General features: G+C 41.2%; 1 protein-coding gene across 1 annotated transcript; it reads right to left on the minus strand.

Moving 5' to 3' along the window:
• Positions 1-1,552: 1,552 nt before the first annotated feature.
• On the minus strand, positions 1,553-12,130 carry LOC128911145 (cytochrome P450 2J6-like). Its single transcript, XM_054205493.1, has 9 exons — positions 11,966-12,130; positions 10,433-10,595; positions 8,152-8,301; positions 7,539-7,699; positions 6,661-6,837; positions 5,712-5,853; positions 4,214-4,401; positions 2,927-3,068; positions 1,553-1,731 (listed from the first exon to the last, which is right to left on the minus strand). The coding sequence occupies exons 1-9, from the start codon at positions 12,128-12,130 to the stop codon at positions 1,553-1,555; spliced, it is 1,467 nt and encodes a 488-aa protein (XP_054061468.1).
• Between the last annotated feature and the right edge of the window lie 10,970 nt (positions 12,131-23,100).

Genomic DNA, 23,100 nt, shown 5'->3' on the forward strand with positions numbered 1-23,100 from the left:
AGTGCCAGCCTCAGATCTATGGCAGTCATGATAAAAGCATCCATTTAAGCCCCTACCCATGAACTGGAGAAAAGAGCACTGAACCTTATGATACTGGGCTCCTTCACAAAGACAAATTTATTTTTTTTTAACCAACAGCCTTACATTAAAGAAAGAAAACTCTAACATGGTGGATAAACAAGGCAATGAAAACTAATCCTCAAAGCATAATTGCAATAACAATTGTAAAGTCTTTTCCTCAAGGAAGGAAACTGGTAGAGCAACAGAGCGTTTGCTACATCCACTAGTAGCCCTCACTCTGACCTCGATTTTTAAAGCTTGCTGGGTAACAAGGCCAGCCTGACAGCAGGAGCAGTTGCTGGCACCTCCTCTTGGCTGGCCCTGCTTGGGCACTGTTCCGCTTCTGCCAGCTGCATCTCGCACAGCTCTTCCCTGCGACATGCACGCCTCGCTGGAAGGCACTCTTAACTCAGCAGCTGTGGGAAGCCTCCCTTAGCTCAGGTGTTGGAAGGCTGCATGCAACTGCCCCTGTGCTCACTAAAAACTCAAGAAGTTTGGTTCTTGCACAGAAACACTAGACTTTCTTGGGAAACACTACATAAGTTTCTCCCACCCTGTCCCTCCTTTACAGGCACCAAGCTCTGCTTCACAAGACCACAAGCAGCCCCCTGAACCGTGCTTTCAGGCATCGACAAAGAGACATGGCTGACCTAGACTACTGTACACCATTATCACTACACACTCCACTGTGCGAGAGGACTCCCTGTCTCATAGAAATACCTCTCAAATGCATCACAACAATATATGCAAAAAAAACCAAACACAAAGGAAAAAAAACAACCAACAAACCAACCACATTTTCAGGCCAGCCCATTGGTCCATTACCATTTACACCCACTTTGTTTCACCAGCAGTGGGGCTCCTCTCTGCAATTCTTCACCAGGGAATACGAGAGGGTTTACCTTCACTTTCAGCCGGAGTCACTAGCCTCACACTTAAATGAAGGGTTGCTTATAGCTCTATTCATTCCAGCCTCAAGCTATCATCTCCGCATGGTTCTCAGCTAAATAGACAAACCAGCTGGGTCACACCTGGTTGAGGCATCCCTCCGCAACTGTTGCCCTGTGCAACCATTCCTAGGGAATCTGGCAATGTCCAGAGCCACCACCGCCCCCAGGATGAGCATTTATATACCCCACTCTAGATTTAAGAATGCATGGGAATGAGGGGAAGGCCCCCCCAACACCTGGCTTTAATGTTCCTTCTCCCTCCAGTAAGATTCCTGTTGAGTTTCTAGTAAGACCAGACACCATAATAATTTTCTATGTTTATTTCATTTGTAATACAGCAGGAAAAAAAAAGTACAGAGATTTTCCAGACACAGGAAAACTGTAGTATTTTTCAGGGCCAGCTTCTTAGACATATAACACAACAAGGATAGATTCACACTGAATTTGAGCTAGAAATGAAAAACATAAAAGCTGCACAAAGGATCAGCACACCGGCAAACATGTGGCAATGCCTCTTTCTCAGATCTGTAATACCCTGCAACCTAGCGAAGAACTGCACAGAGCTTGTATGGATGGGGTTTCATTGTGCTCCCAAAGACAACTTCTGTGTTGACTTCCTTAACTCCTTCAGGTAGAGTGAACTTGAATGTCTGCAACAGGCTGCAGAAGATGATGAAAAGCTCCATCTTTGCCAGCACCTCTCCCAGACATATACGGTGGCCTGCAGAGGGAGAAGGGAAAGAGAAGTCAGTCCCCACAGAGGTTTGTAACCAGCACCCACTTCCCAGCTTTTCAAAAGAGCATCGCTCAACCTCATCAAGGAACAAAAGGCTTCGCTGAATTTGACATTCTCCTCTCAGATTGAGGTGAGCGAACAATTGAGATGTTTTCCATCCTTCTTTGCAGGATCTGCCCTGATTATAGAAAAAGATACCAGAGATGCTTCTTGGTAGTTTCATACTTTACTTCCTAATCTACAGGACTCCCTGATTCTACAAACTGAGTTTCAGTCTCTTGACTCCAAATGAGAATGACAAGAAAGCATCTTTAGGTTCTCTCACAGCTTCCACTTAGTACAGGCTGACTTTTATTCACTAATAGCAGTGAAAAATCAGAATACAGAGGACATTCTACATCTAACTAGAAATTTTCCTACATAATTTTTTCAGTGAAAACAAGTTATTAAAGAAAAAAGTTTTCCCAATCTATCAACATTCTCCAGGATATGATTTCCAGTCAGAGACAGACAGTGACAGACCCTGAAGTGTAGTGGTTAGACCATTCAACTTGGATGTGAGAAATCAATGTTCAGATTTCTCTTCTGCATAGTTTAGGCCAGAAACCCAAGCCTAACACTTCCACATCTCAGCTGAGGGCTCTGACAAGCAGGCTATTCCATCCTAAGAGCTTTTCTTTGTTTAAGCTTCTATAAACGCACACACTGGGTGAAAGAAGACTCCAGAAGCTCCCCAGGAAAGAGAAAGACCTAACTGTCAGGGATGTATTTGATCCAGCTTCAAATTTCTGCACTTATGAATATTGAATTATTTACACAAAATAAAACAGCTCCATCATAACAGCCTGCCACAGAACAGCCACTATAATAGCATAATCTGGCATATGCAGAGGATGATAGAGGACAACAGTGTAAAGACCCAAATCCCAAAATTATTGGCAATTCTAGGGCCTAACTCCTTTTACCTTCTCTGCATTTTTACAAAAATCTAAAAATCAAAGGTTTACACAATTACCAAACAATTTATTTTGTAATCAAACATTTTTCTGGGCTGCGAAAACCACGTGCTCCTATAGATTGAGATTACGCTCCCTTTGGCTGTCTCTGCAATGAAAATAATGCAGCTTCACACTCACAATCTCACCCACACAAACGGGTTCAAAGTTATCAGTGTACCCACCTGCTGAGAAGGCTAAGAAGGCCTCTCGGAGCACAAAATTTCCATCTTTGTCCAAGAAATGACCAGGGTTGAACTGGTGAGGGGTCTCCCAGTATTCAGGGTCAAAGAGGGCTGAGTCTATGTTTGCCATAATCATAGTGCCCTGGAAGGAAGATGCTGTTGGCTCAGTTCTGTCTCTCACACATCAAGAAGAAAGGACACAGACAGATTCCAGCTATGATCCAGCACACTGCTGCTCATGTGGAGAGGCAGCAGAAATGAGATCATTTTATTAGGGGAAAAAAATAAATAATCTCAAACTGTTCCAAGGGGATTTTTCTTCAAATAAATAAGAAAAGAAACTTCAGTATTTCGGGTTCAGGAATTTCCCTGCTGTATTTCTCCATGTCTCCTTTTTTTCCATTCTGTTAGCCAATGCAACAGAATGACTGGTCTGCAGTTCTTCAGCACCTTATCCTAAATCTAGCAAAATGGTTTTCCCACTTTTGACAAGCTTTCTCAGGTTTTGACAAACAAAGGACAAAGCACCCTGGAAATTAAACTACATTTCAAATGATCTTTCTTAAGGTGGAGGTGGGAAAGGTGTGCATGACAAGCACCATGGAGCAGGGTGTGCAAGAAAATGCCTCCATGTGTGCCTTTGGGGAGGTTTGGCATTGAGGTTCAGTTTGGAAAGGCTGAACAAGTCAATGAAGCTGGCTTTTTATTTGAGGTTACGTGGCAGTTCAGAAGGTGCGGGGAAACACCTTCATTATATTACAAATATGATGCCAGAGAAGTAATAATAAGAAAAAGCAGTCCTAAGTGAGTGAAGTTGAGTAGACTCTTGGTGTAGTCTCAGACATCACCAATGAAGAAAATGTTCCATCTCACATTTGTTCACATGGGAGACAATACCCTGGTGCTAACAATCTGCTACACCTTCCCTGCCGACACCATCATACATTTCTGATAAGTCTTCTCTGAAGTCTTTTGAAAGGATAAGAGCTCAAATGCTTATAAATTATTTCAAAATCACAGGCTCTTGGAACGTAAGACTCTGCAGCACTCTTACAGAACACTAGTTTAATTGGTGTGAAACTGTGCTTTTGGCAAGTATTTTCACTCACTGTCTATGAGACAAAGGCACAAGCCAGAGGGCATGGGAGGGGAAAAACACTATCTGCCAGCACTGCCACCAACACCCATCTGTCCTGAACTGGAGGGAAAAGGGGTTAGTGGTAAACATGACTGCAAGGAATGTAATTCACGGCCAAAGATCACGTTGGAATAGAAAGGATATTGTACCTTTGGAAGCCGATACCCCAAAACAGTTGTATCCCTCACTGCTTCTCTGGGAATTGTGATTAAAACAATGCTACCAAAGCGCATGATCTCATGAATCACAGCATTAGTGTAAGGCAGTTTCTTCCGATCCTCATAGCAGACTAGATGGGAGGGACTCAGAACTGCATCTAGCTCTTTCTGGACTTTTTCTACAAAAAAAAATATAATATTCCAATATATATAAGAATGCTGTTTTGCATGAAACAGAGCTTTCATTTCCTTTTTGGATTATAGTAGTGATAGAAAAAATACCATATGTAAAGAATTTATACTTACCATATCTTAAAATGTAATAAATTTAATTGCATTTATACAACTGTCTAGTTAAGATTTTACTACACTCTGGTATTTCCTTGCTTATAGGTTCTATGTTCAGGTCATCTTTCCACAAGCCCAACAGATTTATTGAGCTTCATAGATAAAGCAAGGGGAGTGAACTGTAAATAAACCAAGAACTTCTTAAGAGATCAATTCAGTTACTCAAGCTATTATTTTTACTCTAGCTAAATAGAGACTCACAGCACGCTAACGAGCATATTGCAAGGCAGCCATCATATCAAGCCGATGCACACATGTAATGCTGAGAAGTGGAACAGGATAATATTACCAAACCATCACGAACTGTTAATCTTTTTTGGCTGTTATCTAGGCTTCCGTAAGTAGCATAGCTTATAGTCTCAGAGGTTCAGCGTCAAATTTCGTGCTTAAAAATTAGGCTAGTAATCTAAGAGGTTTTGTTTGCTCTTTATTTCATTAGAATTTGAAAAGTATACGTGTGCACAGAGCTCCGTTCTTCCAGCATTCTGTCACCACAAGCATGAAAAGAAAGATTTCTAGCTCTAAACCCAAGAGTCGAGTACCTGTATTTGGCTTACCAATTCATCACTCTGAAAGCTCTGTATCAAATAATTCAAAAATTTTGAAACTAGCGTGCAACTATGCCTTTGTCTAGTATTTTCCAGTCATCTTTTTGTCTTCCCATTAGCGTCTTCCTTCTTTGTTTAGCATTCTGTACTTTACAATAAATATACTTATTATACAGAAATACAACTTGTGTCTCAGTTAATGAGTGCAAATAATATATTCTTATTATTCTGGATACCAGAGGTATGTCACTTTTCCCTAACCCAAGCTCATATTTCACCTCGAGCGTTTTCAGCTGGACTGTATCTCCCATTCAGTACTTACAGTCCTGAAACAGTCTGACAAAAATCAACAAGACAAAATACAGTATCAGAAGCTGAATATCCCTGAAATCATTTAAAAATCCCTGTCTGAAAATCTTCTACTTCACTGGCTTCTTAAAAGCGAAGCTCAAAAATGTGATCGTGAAAAAGAAAAAAAAAAACAAAACTTGATCTTCAAAAAACCTTGATCTTAAGCAAAAAAAAAAAAACCAAAAAAAGTGTAACAGAATTGTTCTACCCAAAACATGCCCATGTTTGTGTCTACAACTCACCTTGGATTTCAGGATAAGCCACCATATAGAGCAGAGCCCAACGCAGAGTGGTGGCGGTAGTCTCTGAGCCACCCAGGAAAAGGTCAAAAACAGACTGCACCATATTGTCTTCATCAAATGTAGAATTAGGGGTATTTTTAGTCTGCAGGTGTCAGTGAGAAAGGTAAAATGGGGTATATGTGTGTAACAGTTAGCACTGAGACAGACAGCAATCACTATACCTAAACATACAATATTTCTAGAGGACAGAGAAAATCTAAGTGCTTGAGTAAAACAAAGATTTATGGAAACATTTCCCTCAAATAAGTATATTGCTACTGTTAAATTACAGGAGCTGTTGAAAGTGTCAGGTGTCTAAGGTCCTATTATACTGTGTTCTAGAGGGACTTCTTGTCTTGCTGCTAGCTTCCACATCAGAAGAAAACATTTCAAAGTAGTTTTATCCCACCCTTGCCACTCTCTGCACATTTGCTGATTTCGGCTGTCTATTGCATGTATCATACATTATCTTTTTAAAAGATTTATGCTTTTTTCAGAGCAGAGACTGCCATCATTTTACGATTGTTGTTATAATCATACCATACTACTAAGCACACAAAAACTCAGTACAAAACACAAAGATAATAAATGCAAATATTAATAGGACACAAAACAAATCAGAGTCAGACAGCCATCCAAATATTTGCACCTTTTCGAAGTCCTCCCTCCCACCCACTGACCAGCCTGCACTCAGAATTCCACAGTATAACAACAAACCAACACAATTAACTTATACTTCTAAAACAAGTTATTAAACTAACTATTCAAAGTTCATATTTGAATGACAGCAGAGTCTTTAACCTGTATCTGTAGAGCTCTGTAATAACGTTGCTGTGTACAGCCAACAGAGGAAAGGTGCAGGGAATCCATTTTGATAGGACCTGTGTCACATACAGCATAAATTACTCACTTTCTCTATCTGTTCCAGGTAAAAGTCAATGAAATCTTCTGGTTCATCTATTGTGCCTCTTTCCCTGTGTCTTTTGATTTCCTGTCTTATGAAAGAACGAACGAAATCACAGGAAAACAATGCTTTCTTTATAGGGCCTGGGAGGTGCTCTGCAGCCCATGGGAAAGTTTCACACATCTGCGAAGCAAGCATTCAACACAGTTGCGGTAAGTTACATGACATGAACAAGGATATTATAGAGAAACAGCGTGGACTTTTTTTGGTGATAAACTGCTGAATTAGTTTCTCTAGGAAAAAATACTGTAGCATCAGGGAAAAGTGTTGGGTACATGAACACGCATTAAAACCACAAATTAAAGACAAGACAGTCTCTACCCTGGATTTTTTCCTATCCCAACTGCATAACTCTACTTCTGTTTGCCCTGTTACTTCATGAACAAAAGAATCCACTTTCACAGATAGATTGAACATGTATTGATATTAATAAATTTAATATTAATAAACATTGATATTTATTACCTTAGCACATAGAAAAAAAATTCTCTTTTATTCTGATACAAAGAGTATCACCTTTTCACCTTAACAACGCTGGTGCTCACATTACAGAAAAGTTCAGCATCCCAAGCACATTGCCTTTGATGAGGAACTATAATAAAGATTACTAATATAGTATTAATATAATAATCAAATTATGTCAAACTCAAAGCACTGCAGGTCCAGTTCATATTCATAGTCAGAATTTTTTTCAGCGCTTAATATGTATTGAATTATGCAATAACTATAACAATATATATTACAATATAACTATATTGTGTAATAGTGCAATAAATGATGTGCTCAATGAAATAATTTGCATAGTAAATAAGTCATTTTCTCACATAGTAGAGGTAGCTGTTCCCAAAAGCCACTATACAATTGTACGCTTCAATCAGCTGGCGGAAGGTTTCGTCCTCTTGGGAGAAACGATGTCCAAAAACCACAGCACAGATCACATTAGAGACAGCGTGAACAACAGGGAAGGAAGGGTCAACGGCTCTCCCTGCAGACAGAGACAAGCACTCATCTCCAAAGTACTTTCTTTATCTCCTTTGCTATTTTGGAAGGAAGACCACAATGACATTTTATAATAGATGTCCTCTATGCTATTTAGACTGTTACACTGAAATACCCCAAATTCACTGGCAAACATAACAAAAGAAAAACCTCATTCAAAAATGAGGACAGGAAGGCCTTAAGTCTTTAACTCCCAGCCTTGGGCAGGGGTGGGGGGTTGCCTTTTTTTTTAATCTTGATCTTGGTGTTGATACCAAAATACACATTGCTGAGGTTCGACTGTACAAGCAGTTTTGATTGCACTCTAAATCTAAGCTGTGCTCCAAAGCCATTCTTTTCTGGAGCAAGAACAGTTAGTCTCTACCCTTACAATCATGCAGACTATGTACTATGTCAAAAGCCCAAATGCAGTTCCCAAGTACCTTGTCAATGACATACCATCTTTGTCCCTGAAGAACTCGACCAGACAATGGGCCTCGGTTTGTATCCCGCGCTCCATTCCTTTATTCCCCATTCCCAGTTTTCGGAGAGCTCCAATTCCAAAATGTCTCTGATGTTTCCAAATGAGACCATTTGACACCAGGATACCTTCAGCCATCAAGAATCAATTTTATGTCACATTAGTGTTCATATAATAGCAAATGGCATACACACAGAGAGTTCTTCTCATCATGCTGCCACTCAAAAAAAAAAAGCGCAACATCAGGGCAGTGTTCTTTTAATTGTATTTTGTTAGAGACAAAGAAACCACCTTGGTTAATATATTCCCACCCTTGCAAAAAGTCCACTCAAATCTCAGGACTCACACACTTGCCCTTCCAAAACTAGTCCTATTCTTTCTAGCAGCCTGCTACAAGTTTCAAAGACGCTGTGGGTTGGTGTTGCCTTCTATTTGCACATGCTTTGAGCAGAAATGAATCTAAATCCTCATTCACACAGAAAGGGTAATAGCCCAGCTCATGCAATCTCTTACAAGACCTCATTTATTATCTTGTACAATCTTCTAATACAATTAATACTTACTTGTAAGCTATGTTTGCAAACATCCCTATACGGACATTGTGTTGTTGCAGATGTTGACACATGTCAATTCTGCATGAGTGCAGCAAAGACAGCTTTCTTCAACAAACAATAAATTCAGGTTTCTACCACCTGAAAATACGATGGCATCTCTCACCAAGCTACTCATAGCCAACAGATTTCTGTGGAGCTCATTGGGGAGGTCTAGGCATTTCCTAGGCTTGTGCTTCTTATAACCTTACACAAACCTCCTAGAGATCATCGCATTTCGCTGTTGGTAGTGATTCAAAAAGGAGAACTCTTTAATGGTGAGAGTTAATAAATGGTTCTCAGTACGTGTTGTCTGTGCTACACAGCCTCTGGCTTTCAGGGGATCCTGCTTTTACAAGGCTGTTTACACCAGGTGTCCTGCTCTCATCCTGGTCCAGGTCCCTCCTGGAAAGACAACGAGGCCAGGGCAAGCAGCACATAGCAAGCACCAGAGTAGGAAAAGCAGGTTTTAGCAAATCTACAAACAGCTTCCTAGAACCAGAGGTCTCACTGTGGGACAGGAAGGAATCCCATGCCCCAGTGCTATGACTCTACGTTCTAGCAGACAGCCCAGCATAAACCATTTAATCCACATGGTGGGGAACCTCCTCCCTCCACCAGTCTAGCCCACGCCTCCCCTGGGAAAGCCAGTTTGCTCTCTGAGACAGCTGCTTGACCACAGCCTGGAATAACTCTCCCCTATTCCTTCTGTTGTCCTGGGAGCCTGGGCTAGCAGAAAACAAGCCAGCCCAACAGGCAGTTATTTTCATTGCAGAGAGTTGCCAGCTTGCAGCTGTGCTGCAGCTGTTTATGAAAGCTGTCTCTGCTACAAATGGCTAGTGCTAGGGCAGCTTTTCACAGGCCAGCTACTTTACTCCATATCACCCAGATAAAAGGTGGCCATAAAGACCCTTCCAAAATGGACTGAAATGGCCCCAGACTTAATTATCTCTATTCCTTAAAGATGTTTTTCTCTGCTTACATTAGCTAGTGTTATAAATTAAAGCTTTCCAGGCTGTAGTCCACATGCAACAAAGCCTGACCGTGGCAAAAGGCATCTGCTCTGTATCCTATGAATAAAAGGCTGGTGGAAACAAGTTCAGTCATTTCTGTTTTAAACACAGTACCCTTTTTATTCTCCATCCACCATAATCCAGCAGTATCTGATGTAAATGATAGCACAATAAGCAGCTCTGAAGAAGGATGTATGTTGCATCTACAGTCTGACTAATACATTTAAATCTCCAGTGACCTTCCTGTGTCTTTGGACTTCCCAAAAGGCTAGACCTTGTTCAACAGCTCTGTATATGCTTTCCTTACAGCAGCCTTTGCTGTAAATAAACAGCTCGGAGCAAAAAGAATTATTCTAGCCTCAGCTTGCAGAGGAGGCTGCAAGCTCTTATTTCACATCAGGACATACACTTAGACAAACACTACAAATGGACAAGCAAGACCTAGCTAGGTACAAATATTGCTGCTCTGATGAGATTCTGAAATACACGTGTGACAGTGTGACTTTGGGGACAACTTAGAGTAAAGTTGCAGAATTATATCATTCACCTTAAGTAGATAAAACAGGTGAATCTGGAACTAAGCACTTGTCACTACAGAAAACATGAGAGGAAACAGAGTCAAGGATGAAGTCCTTCCACAGATATGAGCATCTTACCCTTTCCATTTGCCATTTTGTTGAAGACATACGTCTGTAAACGCCCGGAAACATCCTCTGAGTTAGTGGTGAGACCATGTTTCACAGCCTGGAATCCATACAGCACCACCATAGGTTTGTGACCCAGCCACAGGGTACAGATGTTGCCATAGAGTTTTGCCAGCTGTAGGTTAGATCAATGACCAAAAAAATATCCATGGGAGAAACATCAACCAAAACGCACATATAATGGGCTGCTCTCTTCTAGCATGACACTACTCAGGGGTTCAGAAAGTGAAGAGGGATGGTGATTTTCTTTTGCAGCAAGACTACCGACCACTGTAAGGTTCTGGGCTCTCTCTGGGAACCAACTATTCACAGCAATGTGAATGAGAAAAGAATAGATACTCTTCCCCTTTTTAAAACTTAATTTGGGTTGCCTTTGCAATATTAACAATTCGGTAAATGCCCCGATCAAGTATTTACAGATCCATGCTAGATTTCATATGAAACTTCACCTATCCATTCTTGATTACATTTTTCAACTCCATATTTCATTTCCTCAGCCAACAATTACATATTCCAGGTGTAACTCTCCTTCTAGTACTGCAGATTTCGAGTTTCAATGGCAGGACCTCTTCCCCCCTTATACAGAAGTACTGTCAACTGAGGCATCTGAGCATGGATCCCACCTCTGCTTGGCTAGTGATGGGGTCTGCTCTCAGGGAACGCTGTGGGTATTCAGCAAGGACAAAGAAACAGTACAGCTCTGTCCTCCCATCGTCATGAACCTGTACCCACCAGAAAATTTTAACATCAAGGTCTTTTAAGTTCCCTTTTCTTGAAGCCAACATTCTAGAGCTGCAGCCAGGTGCCCCCTGACATGCGCGTTGCACCTAAGGAAAGGTTGTGACTCGAAAAAATATACCAACACATTGGATTCTTTCATGAAGTTTTGGCTCAGTGGAGTATGTTGAGCACTGAAAGAACCCGTATTAACATGCTTAGCATGGACCGAATTCTTCTCATCAGTTCCTTCCTTTCACCATCATTTTCATCCTTAGCTCATCTGGAAGGAACAATTCCCAGACTGGACTTCAGAAAAACAATGGAGCTTTCCGTTGTTTTTCTGAAGTCCAGTCCAAAGGTTTTGGCTTTCCATCCCATGATAGCAGACAACATACTGGCGTGCTTTTCACATCTTCAGAATTCAAGACACCTTGTTTTAGAAGATCTCCTGTATGTGCCTGTGGTGGGAAATCTGAGAAACACTTTTTTCTTTCAAGGCAAGAAGCCTCCCTTAAAAACTGAAGTCTTTTTTGAGACAAAATTACTGTCTTTTGTTCTGTTTAACTTGCACACATTTAGCTTTCACGTTAATTAGACTCTCTGCAGATTTTATTTAAATTGCTTAGAGATTTAATTTAACTTCCATGATCCACTTTCCCTCAGGATTAAGTTCTCCCAACTACCAGATTAGCCTATCAACAGCCATCACTAGTTTTTACAGGTTTTGCCTCAGTAGCTCTTTAGTTCACATCTGCAAATGCATACCTTTTTCAGGTTCCCATGATCAGCTCTAAAATTTATCCGCCACAGGCTTCCAATGATGGGAAATGGGGTTGGTCCAGGAGGAAATCCACGACTTTTCCATTGCAATTTCAGGAACTGCGCACCCAGAAGAAACAAAATGAGGGAAATAAGAATCAGGCTTATCATCACTTCACACCTCCAAACTACTCTATGGCTGAGAAAACTGCTATGAATCTGTCTGTTGAAATGACTCTATATTGTTCTTCTCAACTCTTCCCTGTCACGTTTAAGCTTTCAGAATTTTTCTCCTCCCTTCTTTCCTACCACACTTTCTGATCCCAGAAAATGAGGAGTGTTCCGATTCTCAAGTGTATTTAATACATCACTATGCTGCAATATGCTAATAGCCACCATCACCTTAAGATCCAGTAGAGGCTAGAAGATGGGCACCTCATTCAGAAACATCCCTTTGAGCAATCAGTTTGATGGCACACGTCACTCAAAGCACTGACTGCACACAAGCCAAGAGCTCAGATACAAAGCTGCAGCTATCATCTGGGTACTGTGTACACAGACAAGGACAGAAGCACTCACCAGGTAGCATTCTTGGGGCAGAAGCAAAAGGAAGCAGTCTGTAGCCTTGTACAAGAGTGGTTGCAAATGCAGATTTGGGAGCCAAGAGCAAGGAAGTGTTGTAAGCTGAGTTTTTGCAGTAAACAAAACAGATGAACTGCAAATGGCACAATACAGAAACGAGTGTGGCTAGTACCATTGACAAAAAAAACAACCAACAGATCTCATATGCAAAGAAACATCAAGTTCATCACATCTCAGAAGACACTACTTTCTCTGGAAAGGTTCTGAAGATTCTTGTGGAATCAAAATCTTCTTCCACTCACCAAAGACCTGGCTGCACCCCTGATCCATGCTTTTCTGAGCTCCTCAGGTTTACACTCCAGAGCACACCCATGGCTGGCCTGCAAGTACAGCGCACCTGGAAGAAACCAGCCAAACACCTCTCACAGCTCCCTACACCACAGAGGATACTCAGGGAAGCGGACTGAGAAAGGCTACTTCAGACCCAGTGTGGCCAGACCACAGATCCGTGTGCCTCAAGCACCATTTTCTCTTTTCCTCCAGGCCCCTACCATGACTGGTCTAAGACTAAACTCCAGTGCAATAAGCGAGCTAAGGAAATTACAGGATTTTACAAAGTTTGTTGTCAAGCTGTAATAATTCAGAGATGCATATTAATTCCTAAATTTTCTTCAGTTCCCCCTAACTAGCAGAGACATTTCACGTGGCAAACTCTTTACCTGCCTATAATGGCAAACAAAAGTGGCACATGAAGCTGGTTTCCCCACAGCAGCTTATTCCCACACCCTAGCAAATGCTAATAGATCAAAGATTCTCCCTCTCGTTTAACCCCAGAAGCCCCTGGCATTTTATTTCCTTAGCTGCGGCCCCACTTCTGAACTCAGGGTAGATTTTTCTAACATACCTCTACATCACATAATTACTAGAGACCACAACCTAAAGGACAGACAGGTCAAGAAAGAGACTTTTAGCCTGGGCATTGTTAGATCCCAGGAGCCTGCCTTTTAACACAGCTTGCAGCAGCTTGCTGCCGGGCAGCACAACACACTCCACCTCACCTGCATATGTTTAGAGCAACATTTTCCAACAGTGGCTACTCAGGGACTGGCACACATAAGGAGGAAGTTTCAGATGCTCCAGGAGAACACTGGAAATCCTGAGGGGAGGTTGCAGTGTGCTGTCTCAGGGGGTCTGTAACATTTCCAGGAGAACTAGTGCTCTTCCTTATTCTCATTTTACAGGTGGAAAAATCCTGGTGGTGGGAGGAGGATAGCATTGCCAGAGATACAGGTCTTCAGAACAACACAGGTGTGTGTTCATCAATCCAATGGGCAGCAATTTACTTTGTGTCCATAACTCCAATAGCAGCAGGAGTCCCAGCAAGGTAATCACACTGAACTCCCTGCAAACACAATGGCCTTTGCTTTTGTTCTGCCCAAGTTCTGCTAAAAGCAGTAGACTCTCTCCTCCCACAAAGTACAGGAACACAGGCCAACGCCCTTCAGGGATCACCATACTCCTAGATAAAAGAGCTGCGTTGCTTGTTTGGAAGCACGGACTGACAGCTCTGCTGGCTACTTTTCAGGTCTAGAGTGGGAGGCCTCCTTCAGCAGCCAAGGAGGCCTCTGATGGAACTGAGTTCTTGTCCACTACGAGGCTTTATGCGTCAGAGTTTCTGCCTTCTCTCAATAGTAGGACTCCTGCTTAGCCAGAATTAATCCCAGAGTCTGTAATTAATCCCAGAGTCTGTAATTATTTGCTTTATTTTTGATTCATAGCATCTGAAGGAGCACATTCAAAAGATCTCCTCCTCAACACAGGAAGCTTCAAACGGGAGCGGTTCTTAGAAGATTTCTTGAGTGAAATTAGTGGAATAGGCTGTTCAGGATGTTGGTACCAAGTTACCTTATGAAGAACAGCACAGACCATATAGGGATGGGGCTGCACAGTGCTCCCCAAAAGATACTGTCTGTTGGCTTCTCTAACTCCATCAGGCAGCGTGAATCTAAATGCCTGCAAAAGATGAAAAGCTCCACGTGTGACGACTGCTCAGACAAAAATATATGGAGCCCTGCAGAAAGGGCCTGAAAGGGCAATTATTGATCTTAATTGCTGCCCTCCACCACACCCCTTGCTGTATTGTCCTGCACTTTCTCTGAGGCCGTTGCTCCTCCTCAGAGCAGAGATGTCCCTGCAGGCTGTCATTCTCTCTCAAGATTCACTGTCTAAACAAAACTCAACCCATCCTTGCAACTCCACTTGCATAATGCATCGGTGTTGCTTATGAGCTGGCAGAAAGGACATCAGGCACATTTTGAAAGATGGTTTCACATTTTATGCCCTCATCTGAGTTCTTCAGTAGCATTCAAGGTACCTATCTCAACCCCTGTTAAGAAGACTTCTCTGGAGAAAAAGTTTTCTTCCTCATGCAGGAATTGGCCAGGGTTGGACTCCAGAGGTTTGTTCCAGTGCTCAAGAATCAGTCAGGACAGTATATATTTGCAATAACCATGTTGCCCTGCCAGAAAGGAGGAGCTGGTCCTAGGCTGTCTCTTAACCTCTCTCCCTGGCAAAGTCATCCACACAAAGAGACACAGAAAAAACCCTCAGGTTTTGTTTACTGCACTGAGCAGAAAGCCATATACTATCTTGTCACAGCTGCTTTTCCTTGAATATTCCTTCTCCTCTTTGATTAAAGACTGATAATCCCTTCCTGGTTTGCAAGCAGCACTGCACCTAAGAAACATGCTGGTTTTTTTTCCATTCATGTTGAATTGCTGCTGGTCAGGCATCACAAGCAATCTTGATACGAGATTTATAATGCAAAGGGATATACTATCAACAGCTTCATAAAAGTGTTCAGATGTGTTCTACATACCCAGATATACACAATAACTGTATTCAACACAGTGTTCATTGCCACATCTGGAAGAATTTAAAAAGAAACACCTTGTCTGAAATCACTCACAGCTTTCAAGTAACTTCTCAGGTCCAATCAGGTTTCCATTTCTGTAAGCATAGCTAAGACTGCATACTTTGGCCCTGTAGTTCAGTCCATGGAAGTTTTACTTGCACAATAGCTGGACATCTCCTACACCCACATTTTCATATGAAGGGGGCACATTTAGCACTGCCAGCTTCTTCCTAAAAACCCAAACAGAAAGAGAAACTTGAAAACAGAATTACTACTTCATTACATATTTCCATAGTCAGTCTTTAGTTCAATCAAGAAACAATCATTCAGTCATGAAGTCAGCTCCTGGGGAAAGAATCTATGCACCCATGACAATTTCAGGAGCTGTACATTCAGGAGAGACATGACCAGGAACACGAGAGCCTCACTGACAGAGCAGATCATTTCTGCTTTACAACAGAGGTCTGACTAGGGAAGCAACAGCTGTGGTTGTACCATCTGAAGCTACTTTATTCCACTCCGAAGCGTTCACTTCTGAAAGAGTTCTTGTCATATCCAGAATTAACATGTATCTCATCGTCTTCCCTTTTGACCTCATTTTACCCTTCCAGCCTACTAGGAAAGTTTATTCACTGGAGCTTATTCAAAATGCTTTTGTCTCCCAACATGCTATTGCAACAAGAATCATGGCTGCAATTAAAGAACAAACAGTTTTCCTTCAGGTAATCCAGGAGATAAACTTGTGAGGTGGAGCCACATAGGCTGAGCAAATTTCTTAAGAACTGATTGCAAGCACAGGGAAGAAGAGTTCCACACTTAGAGCTGTATGGGTCTGGAAACAAATGGAATAGTCACTAGTGTAATATTGTAATGGAAGACTGAAATACTGAAATATTCCATGTGCAAACTGCATACCCAATACTATGCTGCAACTTCCACTTAGCTTACCATATCCAGTTGTTTCAATGTCACGTTTTCTTCCACTCCCAGAGCTCTTTTCACTACATACTCTCTGAGCTTTTTTTAGATTACCACAGTCTCTTTAGCTTTACTTTTAATTAAGTGTCTGCAGAGTCCTATACCCACAGAGGCCTGACCCATGGCAGAAGCCAGTAGATGTTCTTGTTAAAGTAACAGCTGAAGGTGGTCAAGCATACACAGAGCTGAACTGGTCAACTGTCCCCACAAACACGAGATTTACATGTGCAAAACAGTAACTGCCTCAACAGACAAGTACAGATTCTCGGAGTTTAAACATTTTGCAGATTTTCCCATGCTCTCTATCTCCCTGCTACTGTCTCCCTAATAGTTAGAGGAAACAAAGGCACCTGCTTTGAAACGCATAGCTTCAGCGCATGTTACTCATACAAATAAATGCCTAAAAGTCACAAGGCACTTTTATCAGTACTCTGCAGTTTTGAGTCTCTTTAAGGGTGTTTTCTCCAAGTTCAACTTGGAAATCCCTCTGTTTTACAACAGATAAGTGTCACCATCCCTTTATTCACTATACAGTGAGAGAAACCAAGGAGAAGTCATCCTTTCCTAACAGAGAATTAACTAATCACTAGATGAAAACATTATTGATAGCAACTTGACTGGAGAACATAACACTTAACCCACTCAGGTATAACCATTTGCATTTTTTGATGAGCCTGATATATTGACTCATGCTTTATGATCTGCTATAAAACCTAGATCCTTATCTGCACAGCTTCTGCTTAGACTTTCTTTCTTCACCATATAATTAGAAATAATCCATAGTATACAATCACATTATCCCTAGCATTGCTGAACAGCAGATGAGTTTTTCAGGTCATTTTTTCAGTTCATAGTGCTTGGTTGGGTGTCAGCTGTAAATGTGTAAGCACACCCTTCCATCTATCACACAAGTTACTGATGAAAGCGTTCAATATTACAGGACCCCCCATCGCAAAACTTCGTTTGATACATTCATCTTACCAGTGAGCTTCAAGCTTCATGTTTGCTGAGAAAATTAGGTGCAAGAAAGAACATGAACTAAAGCCCTGTGAAGTAGGTAAAAACCAGGTATAAATGTAATTGTTGAGACTGAAATAGCTATCAGCTCAAGGACTGCTGAGAAGAACTGAGAAGAAGAGAATAAAACCTGAAAAGCAGCAAACTGGAAGACAGCAACTTGGCAACGCTGAGAATCAGCTAGATCCAAGGCATGTCTGGTGGGCAGAGACTCAGTGTCTCAAGAGCAGCAATAAGCATTAATGCTTAGCCCAGTAGCAAGTTAACAACAGCTAGCTACTACATTAGCCAATAGATAATTCCTTTATAGTTTTAAATTGTGTATGTATAAATATATATATTTTTTTTTCATTCTGCTGGCAGAGTCTGTCTGTGTATGGTAAAAGATAACTGCACAAAGGTGATCCAGTGAGAGTAGGCTGCAACGCAAGTAGTCATAAAAGGAGAGGGGAAAATCACTAAGATTTTGAATTTGGTTGTTTCAAAAAAATTAAAATTGTCAATATTTAAAATTTTATTTTCATATCAGAGGGAGAAACAATATTTGACTATTTCACGTCTTCCTCCAGGCTTTTCATTTACTAGGTTTCTACTCTGCACCTTTTTCAGAATTTCCGCAGCTCTTGATTACTGTGTGTTACATCCAGTAACAGAACAAAAGAAAGGGGGGAGAAAAACAACATTAAGCACAAAACATATTTTTTAAAAAGCCTGCACACCACACTGGGCTTTTCCTGTCAACTACACCTAGATGAGCTCCCTCTATCAGAAGTAATACACACAATTACAAGCTTCTCTGAATATCCTCCGACAATGTAGACCTGTGGCAGTTACTGTTTAGTTGTGGGGCACTGCCACACTCTTGAAAATAGATTATATCTTTTCCAATCCTGGACAATCAGAAACTCTTCAGCCTGGGTTGCTTCCTGAATGAGAATGCAAATGGAATGAGAATTGTTACCTCCTTTCCAGTCTCAAACCCACCAAAAGCTGAACATTTCTCAGCTAGCATTACAGAACTCAGGGTTACTGTTTCCGTTTCAGCAAATACCTATTTCAGCAAGTCTTATTTCAGATTTTCTGTTGTGTTCCATGACTTAGAGACTACTAGATACTGCTTGGAAAACCTATCAAAAAGAATGCTGCAACTGAAAACACTCAAACAGAAATAAGACTGCACAACATTCATTACTTCTGACACTTTTGTGAGAAGAGGGTAACTGGCTTGATGTACTACAGTTTAGCCTATGAAATTCCTGTCTCTCCAATGCCTCTGCAGCTGACTGCGGGGCGCTGCCAAGACTATAGAGCACTTCACAAAACAGGCACACTGAAAGGGCACTGGACTTTTGCAGCTCCTACACCATTAGGATATACAGTGCCTCAGCACCTGTGTAAAGTCTACACTGCTTTCACCTAAGTAGCACTGCATCACAAAAAACCCCAAACCCAACACACAATGTAAAAACAAAATATGAGGAATGTTTACAACAGTCACTTTCCTCCCTAGTAGGAGGCTCTAGCTTTTACCAATACTGCTCTTGGCATGTCAGTGATGCACACTGTCTCAGCCTGCTACACCCTCAGAAATATGCCTGAAAATTAATAAGTTAATTACAATCCTGTGCTGAGAAAACCTTGGTAAATCTCTCTAAGATTACATATACCATCTGGTTTTACTTTGGGATGTCAAGGTACCTTATTACTAGCAGGAAGAGTTAAAGTGATGGATGTTACAGTTCACTGTAATGCAGAAGTGATATTATTTAAATGAACTCAGTTAATGTGCACAAATTGTGAATTAAGGAACAAAATACAAATAAAGTAACGGTGAGGTCAAGCAGATACAGGCAGGTGCTTGCAGAGAAGCTTTTTGCAAGCAGGTTGTTTTAGGGAAAAATCAGTTTTCTTGTTCCAATACCTTCATTATATGTGAACATCACCTCTCCATGGAAGCCTTGCTCATTCTTATCTGACAAATACTATTGCAAGGGCTCACCAGTAGAGACAACAGGCTCAGAAAACCTGCTTTCGTAATGAAGATTTCAAGCCATAGGAGTGTGATGCAAACGCAGGGGACAGGGAAAGAACAGAACAGAAACGGTCATAGCTGCCATCTACATCTTGGCTTTCATTAGTCAATCTTAAAGCTCTTTGAAAAGTGAATATCAGGGTTGATTAGGCCCAGAGAGATAAAGCAAGTTCCCCAAGAGTCACAGACACGCTATGAACAGATCTAGGAACAGAATGCAAAGTCCCATTCCAGTACTTTGTCTATGCAACCTAAACACCTCATAAATCTTCAGGTCCCAACAACACAGATGACAGTAGGAGGGAAAAACCTATCTTATTTATTTATAATGTATGTAAGCAAAGATCTCTTCTCCTGAACTGAACAGAAACGTAGAATGGGAGCGTTCTTTGCGCACATTTCCCAGTCTTGTGTTCATTCTAGCTCCGTGCTCTAAGCAACACTCTTCCTCTCTCAGTGCTTGCCTGGATACGCTGTGTCTGTAATTCTCTTCCCATAGAGAAATTCTGATGCCACCAACCAATTAACAGCTCCTGGGATGAAACTCAAAAGATTGGGGAATGTAGGGGAGGAAGGAACAGCTAAATTGAGAAATCCAAATTAGTGTCTCCACTGTAAAAAAAAAAACCAACCCAAACAAAAAACAAAAAAACCCACACAAAACAACAAAACCCAACAACACAAGCCAAAAAAAAAACCAACCAAAAAACCCCCAAATCCCACAAAACAAAACAAAAAAACCTGCTTAGCAATTGTCTGCTCTGTTTAGCTTGACATCAGGCCAGGCAGCAAGCACACACCACCATGCCAAGCCATACATGGACAGCATGGAACCAGTCAAGTGTTTTCTAATACTCACTGAGCCTGTCCCTGCAACAGAAAAAACCCTGAGCCCTGGTATTTATGGGATAGCAGAAAACACACACCCTGGGCAAAGGTGTACCAGGAACCCTTTCCACCCCTAGCACGCCCCATTCATCATTTGTTTGCTTCACCCTTTTCTGAAGGTGCTGTTCTTTCCACGTCCTCTGCAGTTGTTGCATTTGCTTCCCACTCTTACAGCCTGAAACCTTCATTCCAACAGCAGATTTCCTCATCTGTTCAAAACAGCCAAACTGAACATCTGTCATCTTGACTGGTGAGCTCTTGCAATAGTATTTGTGTCAGACGGAAGCAAACAAGATTTATGCGAAGAGCTACTGCTCACATATACTGAAAACATTAAAATAAAGAATACTGAATTCTTCTAAAACAGCTTCTTTGCTTTTCTCTTCCTTGTAAACTTCAGCCTAAGCTTTTCTGAAATAGCTTTGCCTCACTGTACTTCGGCATGCCCACAGCCCTCACCCAGCAGCAGAAAAAACACACTGCCCAGTGTCCAGAAGGCCAGGCTCAGACTAAGCCTTTTGTTTGCCCCAGCCTTACCCAGCAGGACCCAGATTTACCCTGCAGAGTGGCCTAGGACAGCAGACAGGGGGACAGGGTCACCATGAAAGCAGCAACACCACACATGTGGGACACACCGCAACACTGCAATGCAAAGAACACAGCAAAGAGATGGGACCTTGCTAGTAATGCAGTAGCCCCATGTGTTTGAGAAGGCTTTATGTCAAATTAACTAATCATGGTAACAAGAACACACACTTATGACTGAATAATTTAATTGAAATGGAGTACAATACCAGACCTATACAGAAAAGATGTAGTATTAGATCAGTCACTGAGCTCCCCCATGGCTGAAGCAAGACAGCCATACTTACCACAACACTGATCAGAGGGGCTGCAAGGGCAAGAACTGTCACAGAAAATGGAGACTTCAACACCACCACGCAAAGCTGGGCAGACACCACACCATGCCGCAATGCACAGACTCAATCCTCAGAAACTGCCAGTGACACCTTCAAGAGGCAACCACTTAGGGACCTCAGAGCAAAGCTGCTGCTCATTCAGTACTTTGGGCACCAAGCAATCGCCAGACAGAAGGGTCCTAGTGTCTTTATTTTTATCATAATGCTTTCGGTTTCTGATTGCTCTAGGGAACAGCCACCTAATGGGTTCACAAAACATTAAGCTAGAAAACAACAGGGTTACAAATCATAAATTAATAATCAATGACATGCTCATCAAACCTCACCACTCAGATGTAAATAAAGAAACCGGTTTAATAAAATAAGTGGACAAGGACAGTATTTTGTCATTTTAAATCTATCAGTATAGAAGGTCACTAGAATTTGAATATTTCACACTTCTTTTTTTCCAGTTTCATCGTCATCACCATTACAAACAGGTAATTTCAAGGCTCAATTCATCTTAACTCTGGTAATTTTGAAGTGTATAAATCCTACCCTCATTGATGACATACATGCGTCAACAGCTTTCAGTGGTCTTTCACTGTTGCAAAACTCACAAACTTGGCAAACGATTCTGTGCACAAACAATAAGAAATAGCGCTTGCTTCCTTTTAACTAGACAGGCCTGGGTGGACAAAAGGGGAGGGGAAACACATGAAGGAATGAAGTTCTGATGCACACAAGCAGCAAGTCAAGTTAGTTAGAAAATTTCATCAGGTAACTGATTTTAAAGTCTCAAATAGTGTCAAAACCTTAAAAATTGGGTGGATAAATAACTGCTCAACAGCGTAATTCAGTAACACTGCAGTTTTTGGCAAACATAAGATTATCCTGGAACTATCAGAATTTGCTGATAAAGCCATAAAAGGTATTTATTTTCAAATTGCTTCACTCAGTTTTTTGTCTATTTAACTCCTGAAGTGTAAGATTCAAGGAACCATGCTTCTGAAAATGACGCTCCTTAACCTTTTCCATTTCTACTTTTCTGCCCAAAAAACTAAAACAGATAAAAAGAGGCACACGGGCATGCTCCTTGCCCTCTGACAGCTTCTCCGCTTCCACACTTTCTGTAAAGCATTCCGCCCATGCAGCCCACTAAAGCAGAAAAGCTGCATGATACTACACAGAGAGGTCAAGTGGCGGCTGCTCAGAAAAGTAAAGCAAGCAAATGCTGCAGTGTCGCTGCTTCTCTGCAGCCCCCTGAAACTGTCTGAATCTGAAATTACTAAAATCCACTAAAAGCAAAGAGGCAAATGCTCATCTACATGTTTTTTTAAGACTGAATGATGCAAGATTGTATTTAACACATTTTATTTTATTAACCTAACCTAAAAAAAAAAATTCAACTCATTAGAAAACTAACTGAAACGAGTGTCCATACCTGTAACTCTCTGATAGTTGCTTGAAGTTTAAGGAAATTCACAGGAGTTCTTAAGAAGCCCATGGACAGCATTAAACCTTTATATTTCATGATGATAGTGTACACTGGATCTAATCAATAACCTTGATTTTGCTTAAAAGTTGAGCTGGAAACTGCAAACCAGAAAATTCAGCAAGCCTGCTCAGAGAAATTATGATAAAGTTTTAAAACAGGCAACTCATACAATTGTATGGATTCCTGTAATAGCATATACTTACTTGAAGATATACCATAACATTAGCCAAGTTCTTGATCAAAGTGTTGAGATATATCATAACATTAGCTGAGTTCTTAATCAAAGTGTTGAAAAATCCAATGCAATGTATCAGCTAATAAAAAAATCCAAAA

The sequence above is a fragment of the Rissa tridactyla genome, chromosome 6 (genome assembly GCF_028500815.1).
Source record: "Rissa tridactyla isolate bRisTri1 chromosome 6, bRisTri1.patW.cur.20221130, whole genome shotgun sequence".
In the NCBI taxonomy this organism is placed as follows: Eukaryota; Metazoa; Chordata; class Aves; order Charadriiformes; family Laridae; genus Rissa; species Rissa tridactyla.